Source organism: Rhipicephalus sanguineus, chromosome 8 (assembly GCF_013339695.2).
Source record: "Rhipicephalus sanguineus isolate Rsan-2018 chromosome 8, BIME_Rsan_1.4, whole genome shotgun sequence".
NCBI lineage: Eukaryota > Metazoa > Arthropoda > Arachnida > Ixodida > Ixodidae > Rhipicephalus > Rhipicephalus sanguineus.
Genome location: NC_051183.1, coordinates 154144433 through 154158040, shown reverse-complemented (window position 1 = coordinate 154158040; position 13608 = coordinate 154144433). Strand labels below are relative to the sequence as shown.

General features: G+C 46.7%; 1 protein-coding gene across 1 annotated transcript in view; it reads left to right on the top strand.

Annotated features, from left to right (window-relative positions):
* Positions 1-13608, top strand: part of LOC119402410 (BTB/POZ domain-containing protein 9) — a 133128-nt gene that overhangs the window by 77499 nt on the left and 42021 nt on the right. The window contains exons 8-9 of the mRNA XM_037669549.2: positions 4439-4552; positions 10155-10453. Coding sequence (XP_037525477.1) covers positions 4439-4552; positions 10155-10453 — 413 coding nt within the window. The remainder of the gene's footprint in view (positions 1-4438; positions 4553-10154; positions 10454-13608) is intronic.

Here is a 13608-nt window from a genome sequence, read left to right as displayed (position 1 = left end):
CTTTTTTCGCTGACAGCAGCAAGGCCGGGGTGCTTAACCTGTCATTCATTAGTATCGCTACATTGCATTGCCTTGTGGCTCCTAAGGGTCGTCGTTTCCGCGGATTAGCAGTGAAATCCGGATCGGGAATTGGCACATGGCACCCAAAGTTTTCTAATTAACCGGGCTGGTACTGACCGCCACTTCAGATTATCCACTCAAATTCGCATTGCAAAATACGGGACCACAGAAATCTTTCGCATTAAGTGGGATTTCGAAATAACTGAGTTCGAATTAATGAGGTTTTACTGTATAGAGTTTTTGTTTCACGGTTATGTATCAACACATAGTGACCCCAGGGGGTGCCTCATGAAAAAAATGCTTTAGACCTGTCAGCTCTAGAACGTACTTATAAATAAAATAAAAAAATTTCGGGCACTTTGCACTAAGCACTGCAAGGAGAAGCCCTCAAAGAGGAGTTGTATAGATGATATTAAAGAGTGGCACAACGTTCGGAAACAAGAACTGGACAGCTATGTTCATTCTGCAGAGGTCCACAATGACATTCTAAATTTGCTCCAGTGGTGGAAGTTAAGAACAAGGACTGCCGATGTCTTCACAATTTGCAAGGCAGGTGTTGTGTGCCCCTGCGGCTAGCCAAGCAGTGCAAGAAGCTTTATCGCGGCAGGATATGTGATGCAACAGCGCATGGCGTGCTAAAAGCCATCATCTCTTCATAATGTGATTTTAGGGGCGAAGCTCCTCTTAGTCTAACCTTGTCACGCGTCCGGCATAAGGCGTAACCGGCAGTATCTCCCGAATAGCATCTCCCATCACCAGTGATTCCACTCCTGCGCCAACTGCGCCAAAGTGCGCCAAATTGTATTTACTGCGCCATCCTGATAATATCGACGAAATTTGCGCCAAACTGCGCCAAAGTCTCTGGTTTGGGGGCGTCTATCACCGGCAATCGCACCGCCGGCGCGTCAGAACATGTGCAGCTCGATCTTGGGGCTGCCAATAAAGTCGCAATTATGGACCAAGAATTATTCCGCTGAATAAATAGCGCTCGCGCGTGCGTTCCGAGTAAGCCACGATGCCATGCACGGTGCCGACGCAGCTTCTGTTCTGCAAGTAGGCTCGACAGCAAAACGCGCTCTCCGCAGAGGCTCGTGACGTCTAGGCCTATCGGTAGCGAGAAAGTGCGACGGCGATTCATTGGCGGACGTCGTCTGTTCCAGAAACGCTGCTGATAGCTCGTTTCAAGCGTCGCACGGCACGTAAGGAAAGCAATGTTCAGTAATAACTACATGAGTGCCGCTAAAATGTCTGTCACTTCTGTTTCCGGACATCGCGGAATGAAATCTGGGATCGCTCGCAGTAGATATATGGGACAATATCGAATTTTCCTTCCTTGGCGTTTATGGAAGAGCACGCGAACGGTGGAAACGCGTTGACACTTTTCCTCAGATATACTTTATCCATGGGTCTTCATCCAGAACAGCTTTTTCGTAATTCTTTCCGCCAGCACGTCTGAGTTTGTAATCACTCTGCGGTAAATACCCCCTAAAAGGCCCTACCCTTTCGAGCTCACGTGCTAGGGTTCCAATTCGAATTTTTGCTTGCTTTTTTTAAAAATGTCATTAGTAAAATCATATCTCCTGGTTGGAGCAGCCGCAAATGCGCAGCTGTCAGTAGCGGGCCCGTCGCTCCGTCGCTGACGGCCCACATTGAAGCGGCTACGCCATGTTACACGTCCGCCCCTCGCTTTCGGAGGTCAATAGCTAACGGTTAAAAAAACCCAGTTTCGCTTAAGAGCGAAGCAATGAATGCGATACCAAAAAATTGTATTGTGAAACGAAGTAAGACTAGCAGCTAACTCTTTTGGATCCGATCTCGCGTAACTCAACAAAACGCTGGTGTAAGGGAATATGGTCCCTCCAGGAACCGAATCGTTTTCTTGCTCTGAGTTCTCTAAACACGAAGTAAGCGTTGAGAGCAGAGCAAGTTTACGAGCCGTCTCCTGATGCCTCGAGATAGCGCGCGCGCAAGCGACTGCGCCCTTCGAACGATGCAGTCCCCCCCCCTTCCGCTCCCCTGGCGTCCCTTCATGCTCCTTACGAAAGACTGGCGGGGCGTTTCCTCTCTGTTTTATGAGCAATCGACGGCAGGCCCACACGCGGGAAGGCGTTATCTCATGCGCTGTCCGTGCGACGGAGACAGACGGCCGGCTAGTTTAATCTCCGCTTCAGCCGCGTTCGTCGCCAGCGCTCGCGAGCTTTTACCCGCGGCTAGACTGCGCGTGGTGATGTTATTAATTTGGACTTTATACGGAAAATTACGACAACGGCGACGGCAAAAATCCGCCGAGAGTGTCCATATAATTGCTATCGCACGGGTCAATGTACGGGGCAGATTTTGCACCCCCTCCTCTTAGGTGATTAGGGAGGAGCGGCCGCCTCCCCCCCCCCCCCCTGCCCCCCCTGTGCGCACGCCTATGTTCCTGAGATGATTTTTTCCATGAGATTTGCAATGAATCCAAATATTTCTAGCCTTCATAAGAGCCCCATAATAGTACTCAGGTGCTTGAATGTTAATGCAATATGCTTCTGTATTGCACTCCAGGATGTAAAATTCGCTGCTCCAAAGTGCTCCCAGATGCAAAATTATCTGCTCCAAAGTGCTCCAAGATGAAAATATTGCTGCTCCAAAGTGCTCCAAAACGGAAATTTTGCTGCTCCAAAAATTGCTCCAAATCAGAAGTCCTCGGTAGCATCACTGCATCACCGATCCTTTGCAAACTGCCCACTACTTCGTCTTTGCAAACATCCCACTACGATCTATCACCGATCCATTACTTCACCGACCATAAAGCCGTTATAATGAAGGGGCAACAGAAGCCACCTTTGCAAACTGCCCACTACTTCGTCTTTGCAGACATCCCACTACGATCCATCACCGATCCATTACTTCACCGACCATAAAGCCGTTATAATGAAGGGGCAACAGAAACCACCTTTGCAAACTGCCCACTACTTCGTCTTTGCAAACATCCCACTACGATCCATCACCGATCCATTACTTCACCGACCATAAAGCCGTTATAATGAAGGGGCAACAGAAGCCACCTTTGCAAACTGCCCACTACTTCGTCTTTGCAAACGTCCCACTACGATCTATCACCGATCCATTACTTCACCGACCATAAAGCCGTTATAATGAAGGGGCAACAGAAGCCACCTTTGCAAACTGCCCACTACTTCGTCTTTGCAAACATCCCACTACGATCCATCACCGATCCGTCACTTCACCGACCATAAAGCCGTTATAATGAACGGAAAACTGAAGCCACGTCTAGCTACCACTTACAATTAATAAAATTTCTTGTATAAATATATACAGTGTTTGTCTCGTCTTTGATGATATACTGGCTATCGCTTTAATTACTGCTTGGCAAAACCACTGAAGATTTCATAGTGTAACCATGATTGCTTCAGAAGCTTCGCCTAAGCTGTTCATCATTCACCCGTGGATATGCTGTGAATTTCTTTTTTTGCACAATAACACGTGAAGAAATAAACTGTAAACTATGCCACAAAAATCTTACAGACTGCATAAACTAGCAGTGCTGTAATATATGAAAAGAATGCTATCACAAATGGCTTTTTTTTCTTCCTTTCGGCTACTTTTACGTATTCTAAAAATGCACATGGGGCATGCGATTTGTTATGATTTTTATATGGGTTGGTGTACAGTAATACCTCGTCAACATGGAACTGGTAAAAACCAGAAAAAACTTCAAGATAAGCAGATTTTCGAGATGAGCAAAGTTGTGCAAATTCCATTGGGAAGTCTAGTTCTATCTAAAAACGTTATCACTACTGACCAGTTTCTTAACAGGAGCACCTAACTGGCTCTTTGTGAAGGTTTTAAAGAAAAATAATGACTTAACAGAGCTATCAACCAGCTGTGTTTTTCGGCACTCACGTACAGCACACACGCGCGGCGATGTTTCTACGCCCGATAATGGCATCGTTTACCGGCGAGAGCTCAAGCAGCGGAGTAGTCATCGGGGTTAATTGGTCACATGTCAGGCCTGGTCCAGTAGAGGAGCACAAAAGGGCGAAGAAGAGACGTAGAGGGCGGGAAGGAAATTCTCACTTTCCTTTTTGTACAATGGTTTGGGCTACCTTTGAAAAATACAGGGACCTTAATTTAGAGGGGTCAGTAGCTGCCACCTGGCGTGAAAAACTTCAAGGGAGCCAGATCAGATAGATTGGCTGTGGCCATTTATGTTTTGAGAGGAAAGAACTCTTGGCAGTATATTTCTGTCATGAGCCGTTGTGAAAGGCATGAAACGCCCATGATGGTGTGAGCGCTTGGTGAGCCGTTGAGTGGCCAAAAGAGGAGGTTAACTATTGCCCCTCCCCCCCCCCCCCCCCCCCCCCGGTGCCCGCAGGTGTCGGTGGATCAGCAGGACTGGGTGCGTGTGGTGGACCACTCTCACTTCTTGTGCCGCTCCTGGCAAAGGCTGTACTTCAAGCCCCGAGTTGTCCAGTACATACACATTGTGGTGCGTACAGTGTACTTGCCTTGTGGCCGTTATAATTTCTTCACTAGATTTTGTTCAAACTGCAAGAATGGGCCTGCCAAAGCGACATTGGCTTGTGGAAGAGTGCCTGGTGGATGACATGATCATCGTGGAGCGCTATTCATAGCTAAGTAAGGGAAAAGAAAATACACGCATAAAAGTACTTATTAGCAACACGCATGCGCGCGAGTTTTCACCATATTACCTAGAAAATCGGGCATTGCTGTGTACACTATTGTGCACAACTTTTCTGCAGGGAAAGCTACGCTTCTGTACATGTACTCCTGTGCAAAACAGTTTCGCGCACACATTGTACCACTGTGAAAAGTGATTGCTGTGTGACATAAACACACAGTCTCCTTTGTCTGTTGAGACAGCCATTTGTGGCTGGCGTTCGTTGCATGTTCCTGAGCCGAGTAGACTGAAGACGAAGACTCCATTTAGCCATTGAGGTACACGTAAAATGTGCAATGTTCTCACATGTGAAATGACAACGTATGCACTAAAACAAATACATATGTATATATTTGCATACACTTTCAAATATATGCTGCATACACTTTCAAAGAGCTGCTTGTAGAAAATGAAGTAATGACGTTTCCTTTTTATTTCTTACGTAGAAAACATGGACACGATCGTGGGATGCATCCATTTGCCAAGTGACAAATCCATTGATAAATATTAGGAACGGGTGAATAGTAAATTTGTGGTTCAAAGCGACTGGTGATTTGGTTTAATCATTTCCAATTGAATATTTCGAACTAGCCAACTCGCACAACACTTTTTAGAATCGCAGCTAGGCTTGTGTGAATGTCACTTGTTTGGTTCAAATCAGTGGGGAAGCAGCTGTGAATAGCAGTAGGGTGCAAGTAATAAGCAGTAAAACATGTTTTAAAGTTTGTTAGAGATACACCGATGTATCACTGACGCGCTTATCTGGGCCTGTCTAACTATCCATGAGGCTTCCAGGATTTCGTGTGCCCTTTGGCCCTTCGCTCGCCCTAACACCTTCATGCTACTACTAATAACGGGCTTGCACTTCTTCGCACATAGGCTACAAAGAACAAGCAGGTGCTTCCCACTGTCATCCCCTAATGAGTTAGAGTGTTCCATTAAACGCTTATTAATACACCTCCCAGTCTGCCCCACGTAGACCATTCCACAGGTCCGGGGAAATTCATACACCACTTCCGTTCTGCAAGGTACGTACACTCATCTGTGTTTATGCCACATCCATTGGCACATCCATTGCCACATCCATCCATCAAGCGAAGGGCCAAAGGGCACGTGAAATCCTGGAAGCCTCATGGATAGTTAGACATGGCCCAGATAAGCGCATCAGCAATACATCTGTGTATCTCTCTAGGAAAGAGCTTGATTTTCTCTTGTAGATAGTGGTCTTGGTGGGGGAGTGTGCTTTCGTCGCGCAGTAATAACTGCTATTGTGCACGTGCATTGTTTCAGGAGGGAAGTTTATGTGATTTCAACAAATTAGTTGTTAGTCTGCGTTCGTCCTGTCTGCTTCTACTCTGGTCTCTCGTCCTAAGCGCAGTTTAAGTTTACATAATCTGTCTTACCAACTAGCCCCCCAACACATGCTAATCTTTTTGAGGCGGTTTCATGCAGCAAAATGCATATGTCTATCGTTCATTCTAAATTCTTCAAAATTACGGAGATTTTTCATTCATGTTGAAGTGAATTCGAATTCCTTGATATTGGCTTGGATATTCGAAGTACTCGAATATTCGGTTATGCCTAATAAATATGTAAAGGGAAGGCTTATGGTGAGCATGCCCTCTGCAGGCAAGGTGTAATTGCAGGCAAGGCGCTTTGGAAAGAAAAAAGAAACAACAACGGAGAGACATCAGCCCATGAAGAAAGTTCCACATATTCTCGAAGTCTGGCAGCACATGCCAAGCAAGAGAAATGATCGAAAAAGGCATGTGTTTTAAACATACAGGCAATGCTGTGCATGTATGGCGTAAACCCTCAAAGGGTTAATAAAGGTTGCATATACAGAAAGGCATGGGCACCAGTTAGGACCTGCTGTGTGTCTGGACCAAATTATCCAGAAAATTAATAAACAGACGTGTGTTACGTATCAGTACTTCTCTGAGGTTGAACTGAGGCTTCTAAGAAGACGTCTGTCAAGCTAGCTTTAGCCAGTCGTTGAGCATTGTTAAAACAAAGTGACATGTCAATGTTTGTATGGATTCCTTATGTTTGCATAGGTTGTTTATCGAAACAGCAAGATAGCGTCGTAAAGGCTTGGCCTGGGCAAATTTTTTCATTAGGAAGCGTGGGAACCGCACGGAACACAAGGTTGGACACAACGTTCACAGGGAGCAGACAACATAATGCTCACGTAATTAATTTCTTCTGTTTGTCCTTTTTCTGTTTTTCCTGCTCCTTCCATTGACGTTCCCCATTAACGGCAATGGGGAACTTCGATGAGGAAGCTGCCGTATGAGCAAATGGGAAGGTAGCGGTCAATGGGCAACATCAGAAATTATTTTCTTGCTTGATATAGGAAACGTAGTGATAAAATTTGCCATATAAGAACTGTTTACAGTAGAACCCCGCTGTTACGTTCCTCACTGCTGCGTTTTCCCGGCTGTTACGTCGTTTTCCGCCGGTCCCGGCATAGCTCCCATAGGATGCAATGTATTGGGAACTCCGCTGTTACGTCGTAACTGTCGGACCGTTCCCGTATGATGCGTCGCGAAGTGCGCTCAGAGCCGACCGAGTGACATTGCCATCTGTAATCTAAACACGAAGGCACGCAAAGGCGCATTAGGGCCTCCAAGATTCGCGCGCACAATCATGAAGGATACCAGGTGCCGCTGATGGCCAATCCTGACAAACTGGCAGCGTAGTGCGAATGCCCACGCTTGGGCTCCCGTGCCCGCGCGTGATTGCCGTGTCTTCCGCGTCAGCACGGGCAGCACCTGTTCAAACCTGCACGATAGTGTATGTTCGTATCAAGCGTTGCGGGGTGGAAAATGGTGTTCAACAACCGTACTCCATTACATTGCAGGCTAATGGGCCTTGGCCGGGACAGCAGAAAATTTAGTATCACCCCGAAATTAGTATGAGCTGTGATCGTATCACCGATGTTCTACTGTATATGGCTGTAAAATTACAGTAATATTATTGAGCTACTAACACCTTTCACAAATGCCTTTACATAAATGTAAACCAAATTTGGTATTGAAACAAGAAACAATATTCTTCAAATAAATTTTCTGGCAGACTTAGTAGGACTGGTGTCTAAACTTGAACTGCTCCAAATTGCTATAAGGTCTCAGCCACTTGTGCCAGAAGTGTATCTTTTACCTTGAAATATGCGATACTTCATGCAATGAATCGGAAATACAGGTACTGATACACCAGCTGCCGAAAGTATCACGATGCACATGCCTAAGAAGTATGCCCAGCCTTGGGTAAAATACATCTATTTGTTCGTTTCGAATACATTGAAATTCTGGAAATTTTAAATTCGTGTGGAAGGAAATTTGAATGCTGTAATATTCGTTCAAATATTTAGAACGCTCGAATATTCGCCCAAGCCTAGAAAGAAGGGATCTGTACAAAACTCCAAACGTTTTGTGTTCCCCATGGTCAGTGACCAGGTTCATTCGTAACAATTTACCTGACCAGACAGTATTCTGTCAAGCTCTCTCATAAGTGAGATGTTTTTTTTTTTTTTCCCCTTTTCTGACCTGTTGTATTTGAATGTTACAAATCTTCGGGCATGCCCTCAGTGTTCACCCTGTAAATGCTAAACACTGGTCATCCTTGCATTGCATAGAGGTTACAGAAGTAACTAAGAAATTTAAGCATAGCCTTTTGCTTTGTGCAGTCAAACATACAGATTTATTGTCTAGTGATGTTGCATATTTTGTAATGCAGGGAATTCGTAACTTATCTTGTACAGTCGAACCCGTTTATAACGAACTCGAAAGTGCCGCGAAAACTGGTCGTTATATCAGTAGTTCGTTGTAAATGGACTCGCCCTCAAAAACATGCATTTAGCGACCAAGCCGCTTTTTTTTTCTGTGCATTTTTATTGAAAAGTGCTAACAACTCCTCCGGTGAGAAGTTAGGCCTTTTCGCGTTGTGAAGCGAGGCCCGCTGCGTGCACGATTGAATTAAACCACCTTTGCAGTGAAGTGACAACGTTTCATTGAACCGCGGTACCGCTACGTGGAGCCGATCATCCCTGGCTAGTTGCGTGCAGCGCGTCGCCTACTCGGCTCACGCCATCACTGCCGGGCCGCTTGCATTTGTGCGCGCATTTGTGCGCTCTTTGTGCCCGTTTCACTTCGGAGCGTGCACGGGTGCGACGAGCGGCCTGTTCGTTCAACGTGGCGAAGACAAACATTTTGGAAGCAACGCGCACTCTACATCTCCGCGATGCTCTGACAGCCCTGCACGACAGGCGCGGCGCGCTTGGGTTGCCGCCTAATAAAACACGCTGTATACGCTCGCTGTAAGTGCATCAACGTTTCTCGGTGCCTGTGTCGCTCAACACCAGCGAGCTAGTTTCGTTTACACGAAGCGACGTGCACTTTATCTCGCACGGCGCGGCGGAAGCGAACTTTCGAACGGCAATGGCATCGCGCGCTCGTACTGCTTGTACCGCCGTCACCCCGAACAGTTTACGCCACACGTGCAGCCGAGCCGATAGCTGCAGATGACTGTGATAAGGTTGTCGGCGATAAATCATAATGGCACGTTCATCGCCGGCCGCCACATCGCCTTCGCTCTCTTCTGATGCTTGTCCGTGAAGGAATCGCCGCAATCGCGCGGAAGTCGTAATCATTGATCGGCCGGTCTCTGCCATTACCGAAAAGATGAGACATTTTGCGGCACATTGTGACGTCGACGCAGTGAACATTTAAGCGCCGAAAAGTTGTCGCCGTCATCGCTTATTGCATTTTATGGATTCTTGCGTTCCAAGGCATAGGTTCATGGTAGGCGGTCGTAGCTGCAGAGAACGGCGCCAGGAAAGGTTGCCGTGCGAAAGCTGACTGCAAGGCTTCATGCTGCCTACTGTTTCTTTTTCTTTTTTTTCTATTCCCCACTGCCATTCTGCCACTGAAGCAACGACCGGAAAGCGAGCGACCTCGCTCGTAGCGTCCGAAAGCAGCGCGTGCGGTGCTCGCCGATCTCGGGTATCTTCGTCACGAGTAAACTGGACCGGGGTACGCGCGAGCGCGCGCCTCTCACGCTTTAGAAGGCATGCTTTAACTTTTTTTCGCTTCGTATACGCCATATTTTTACCGCGACCGTGTCTGAAGTGTTCGTTGTAAAAGTAGGAGGGTCTGAAAAATGTTCGCTATATGTGGACGCAGTTTCAATGGGTAGCATAGGAAAATCGGAAGTGCACCGAAATATGGTCGTTATAACCGATAGATCGTTATATCTGGGATCGTTATAAGTGGGTTCGACTTTGTATTTTGTTTTTACCGCGCTCCTGCGATGACCCTTTGGTGGGTTGCAGTATGCACAAACTAATAAAGAAGTTGGCACAGCCATGATTGTGTTCTTGGCTGAACTGGCACTGTTGTTGTGGTTGTAGGGGACGCACAACACGGTGAACCGTGTCTTCCATGCGGTCTCGCTGGAGTGCAAACACATTGCCTCGGACGAGGAGGAGCCCTTTCCCGAGCTCGAGGAGGGTCTGGTGGTGCCCCACGAGAACGTGGCCACCGTGGCACGTTCGGCGTACGTGGTGGAAGGGGTGAGCCGCAGCCGCAATGCGCTCATCAATGGTGACACCTCCAAGTACGACTGGGACTCCGGCTACACGTGCCACCAGCTGGGCAACGGTGCCATTGTGGTGCAACTGGCACAGCCATATCGTGTCGACTCCATGCGGTGAGCCCAAGTCTGTTAATTTTCATTCGGTCTGTTATCTCTGTTATTCTTTGTTTATTATCTGCTAATTATGTGTTATTTCTCATTAAGTGTGTGGCTAAAGAAGAATGAGCCCTTAAATTCCCCTTCTTTCGTTCATTCCCTGTCTGGGGCGTGATCTTGTACACATTCTGTAATATAGAATGTTTGTCCTCACCACGCGCAATTGGTTGAGGCTCGCGTAAGCATCACAAACAGTGGACATACGTGCGATCATAAATAAATCGTATGCGACCAGGACAAATATTCTATTATGGAATGTCTACGTAATTGTACCCCTGGTGAGTGCCTTCTCAGTCTGGTGAGATGTCCCTGGCACCCAAAATATTCCAGTCATGTCTCATGGCAGATTCAGTTGAACCTCGCTACTACAACAAAATTATCGCTATACAAGGAAGGTCTTTCTTTCTGCCCGCAGAATTGACATGGAAAAAAAAAAGTATCTTCACAATGAATGCCGTGTTTATTCACATAATGGTATCCCATATCGAACGCACGGATTATACCTTTGTCTACACTCGATTTCACACATCAGGTGCAACGCTGTGGAAGCTATAAAAGAAGTTCGGTCAGCAAAATGTGCAAGTCCGCGTGTCTCATGGTCCGTTTTCGTCATTCTAAGCTCTCACATGACCCTCCGCAGGACGCGTCGTGATGGCGTACAAATGAAATACCAAAACACGAAAACAATGAGGCGCTAGGCGATCCACCCATGCAATAACAGCTGTATAACGGTGTTTGTTTATTTGTAAGGTACCACACAGCCTAAAAACGAAAAGAAAAAAATCTATTCTGTGTGGCAAAAACATCAAACTATTTCTTAATGCGAATGCATCTACTGCAAGAGGTCTCGCTAGCTTCCACAGCGTTGCACCTGGTGTGTGAAATGGAGTATAGCGGTTGCAACATGGCCGTCGCATTCAGTGGCAGAAAACACAGCTCAATGTTTCCAAGTGAGATGCTGGGAGCCGCACAGTTGTCCAGCAGAATCAAAACATTGCATCCGTTCGATGCAAGCTCGTCATTAGTCATGCAGCCACGCCTCAAACCATGAATGGCCTTTGCATCCAGGCTTTGCTTTCTGAGTGGTACCTAACTAGAAGCAACCCTCAAAGGTGACTTGAACTTTCCTATCACGAGTGGGCGTAACTTGGACAAGCCGTCCATATTCTCCATGAGAAGAATTGTCACCTGTGCATTCTTGATTTATTTATTTCTATTATACAGTTGAACCCCGTAAGAGACTCTAGCGTGCCTACACTGAAATAGGGGTTGATCAGGAAATGAGAATGTGGTGCCCTGCTTATAAGAGGGGCCTCATATATAAGGGGCAAGAACCCCGTTGTGTGCCTCTTGCAAAGGGCTTCATCTGTACCTCAATGGCTCCTGATGGGAGGTGTTTTACATGAGGGGTGGGCATATCTGCCGTAAAATTCCGAGCGAGCAAGCGCCCTTCCAATTTCACTGCTAATTTCACATTTCCACGATGTTCCGGAAAAGCCTCGTCCTCCCCCTCCTTTTGCTCTCCGCATCATAATTGCCCACCTCATCCAGGCCCGACCTTGAAATGCCTGAGCCTGAAATTTGTCGTCAAATTTAGATTTTTTTCTTTCCCGCATAATGATTGCACCCAGAACCGGGCATACGACACCCATGACGATTTTGAGGTTCCCACAAGCAGAAGCATGGCCTATGATATCTGTGCTTTTATTTTGGTGATGGTGCCTGTGACACACCAGTTAGCAAAAGTAAAGCCTCTGAGATCTGCATTTGTTGCCTGCAGATGTTGCGTTGGCATGGTCTCATCATCGGAGGTGCTTCCATGCCATGCTTCCTGCAGTGTGATCGCGTTGCATTTGCGTTTCTCATGTTTGTGAATCATTGTAACGCGCCGTGCCATGAATGAGAGCCAGAAGACTTCTGAGGAAGTCTATGTGCATTCCGTGTTTCTCTGGCAGAATGACTTTGCTGCCACCATCTTGAATTTGGGTGCTGTTTGGGGAAAGCACCCCCCCTCCACTTTGCCGGCAATTTCAAGTTGTTGAAGAGGGTCTCTTGCCTATAATTTTACAGTAGTAAAACAGCTCTTCGATGATGTGTTTGAAGGTAGTTGTGTCAAATTGAAACACTGCCCTGGGGGGACGGTTATTCCAGTCCTTTGATGTCTGTATGAAGAATGAGGAGGCATTTTGCCGTCTCGTGCGTGTTAAATATGTCTATGTAGTGTTTGTACTTCTGTGTCACTTTGTGCCACTTTTATTCTATCCACTCTTTGGCATTATCGTCCGAGTAAACTGCCTGCCTCTCTCCAGGGACCACCTTTCCAGTGATCAGTGATGTGATCAGCTGCACCATTTGCGCCCAATTACGCCAAGAGGCGAAAGCTGCTACATCCTGATGCATTTTTGCAGAAATCTCATAATTTGCACCGAGCATGTGCCAAGACGTTGTTGTGGTCCTTGGGAGAAAAACAAGACTGAACGGGCTTGTAGACCAGACATATTTAGGTTAACACTGTAATTTTGAGTGGTCATTAGATGATACTGGTGTGTGTTGTGCAATTGAAGTAGTAGTTGCAATGCACAACCATGCCAAACAATGCAATCTGGCTCATACTGCGTAGATAAAGTTTTCTAGTACTACTAGACCATACAGCGAGATTACATTATTAAGTTCAGTAAATCCAAAAAAGGCAAAAGTTATGGGGATGATAGCTTGAAGAGATGAAAAATTCGTGAAGGTGTTGCTGGAGCTGCCATTTCGACAAGTGGACTTGTCTTCTTCAAGCTTGCAACTGCTTTCCTTGCTAAGGAAAGCAGTTGCAGGCTTGAAGAAGACAAGTCTGCTTGTCGAAACATCGGCTCCAGCGACACCTTATGTTCACGAATTTTTCTTAAAGGGGTCATGAAGCACCCCTTGGGCTGATTGAAAAAACACATCCTGCGGAAAGCTGACACGGCTATGAACTGCTCTGCCAAATATTACAGTCGTGCGCGCCGCGTAATGGCCACAAGCGGAGCGCGAAGTTGCCGTTTCCCCAGGCACCCTCTTTTCAAACAGAGGCCGGTTCTCACTCTCGTCGGTGGGCGGGGCGTCTGTCCGCTGTACGTCGCAAG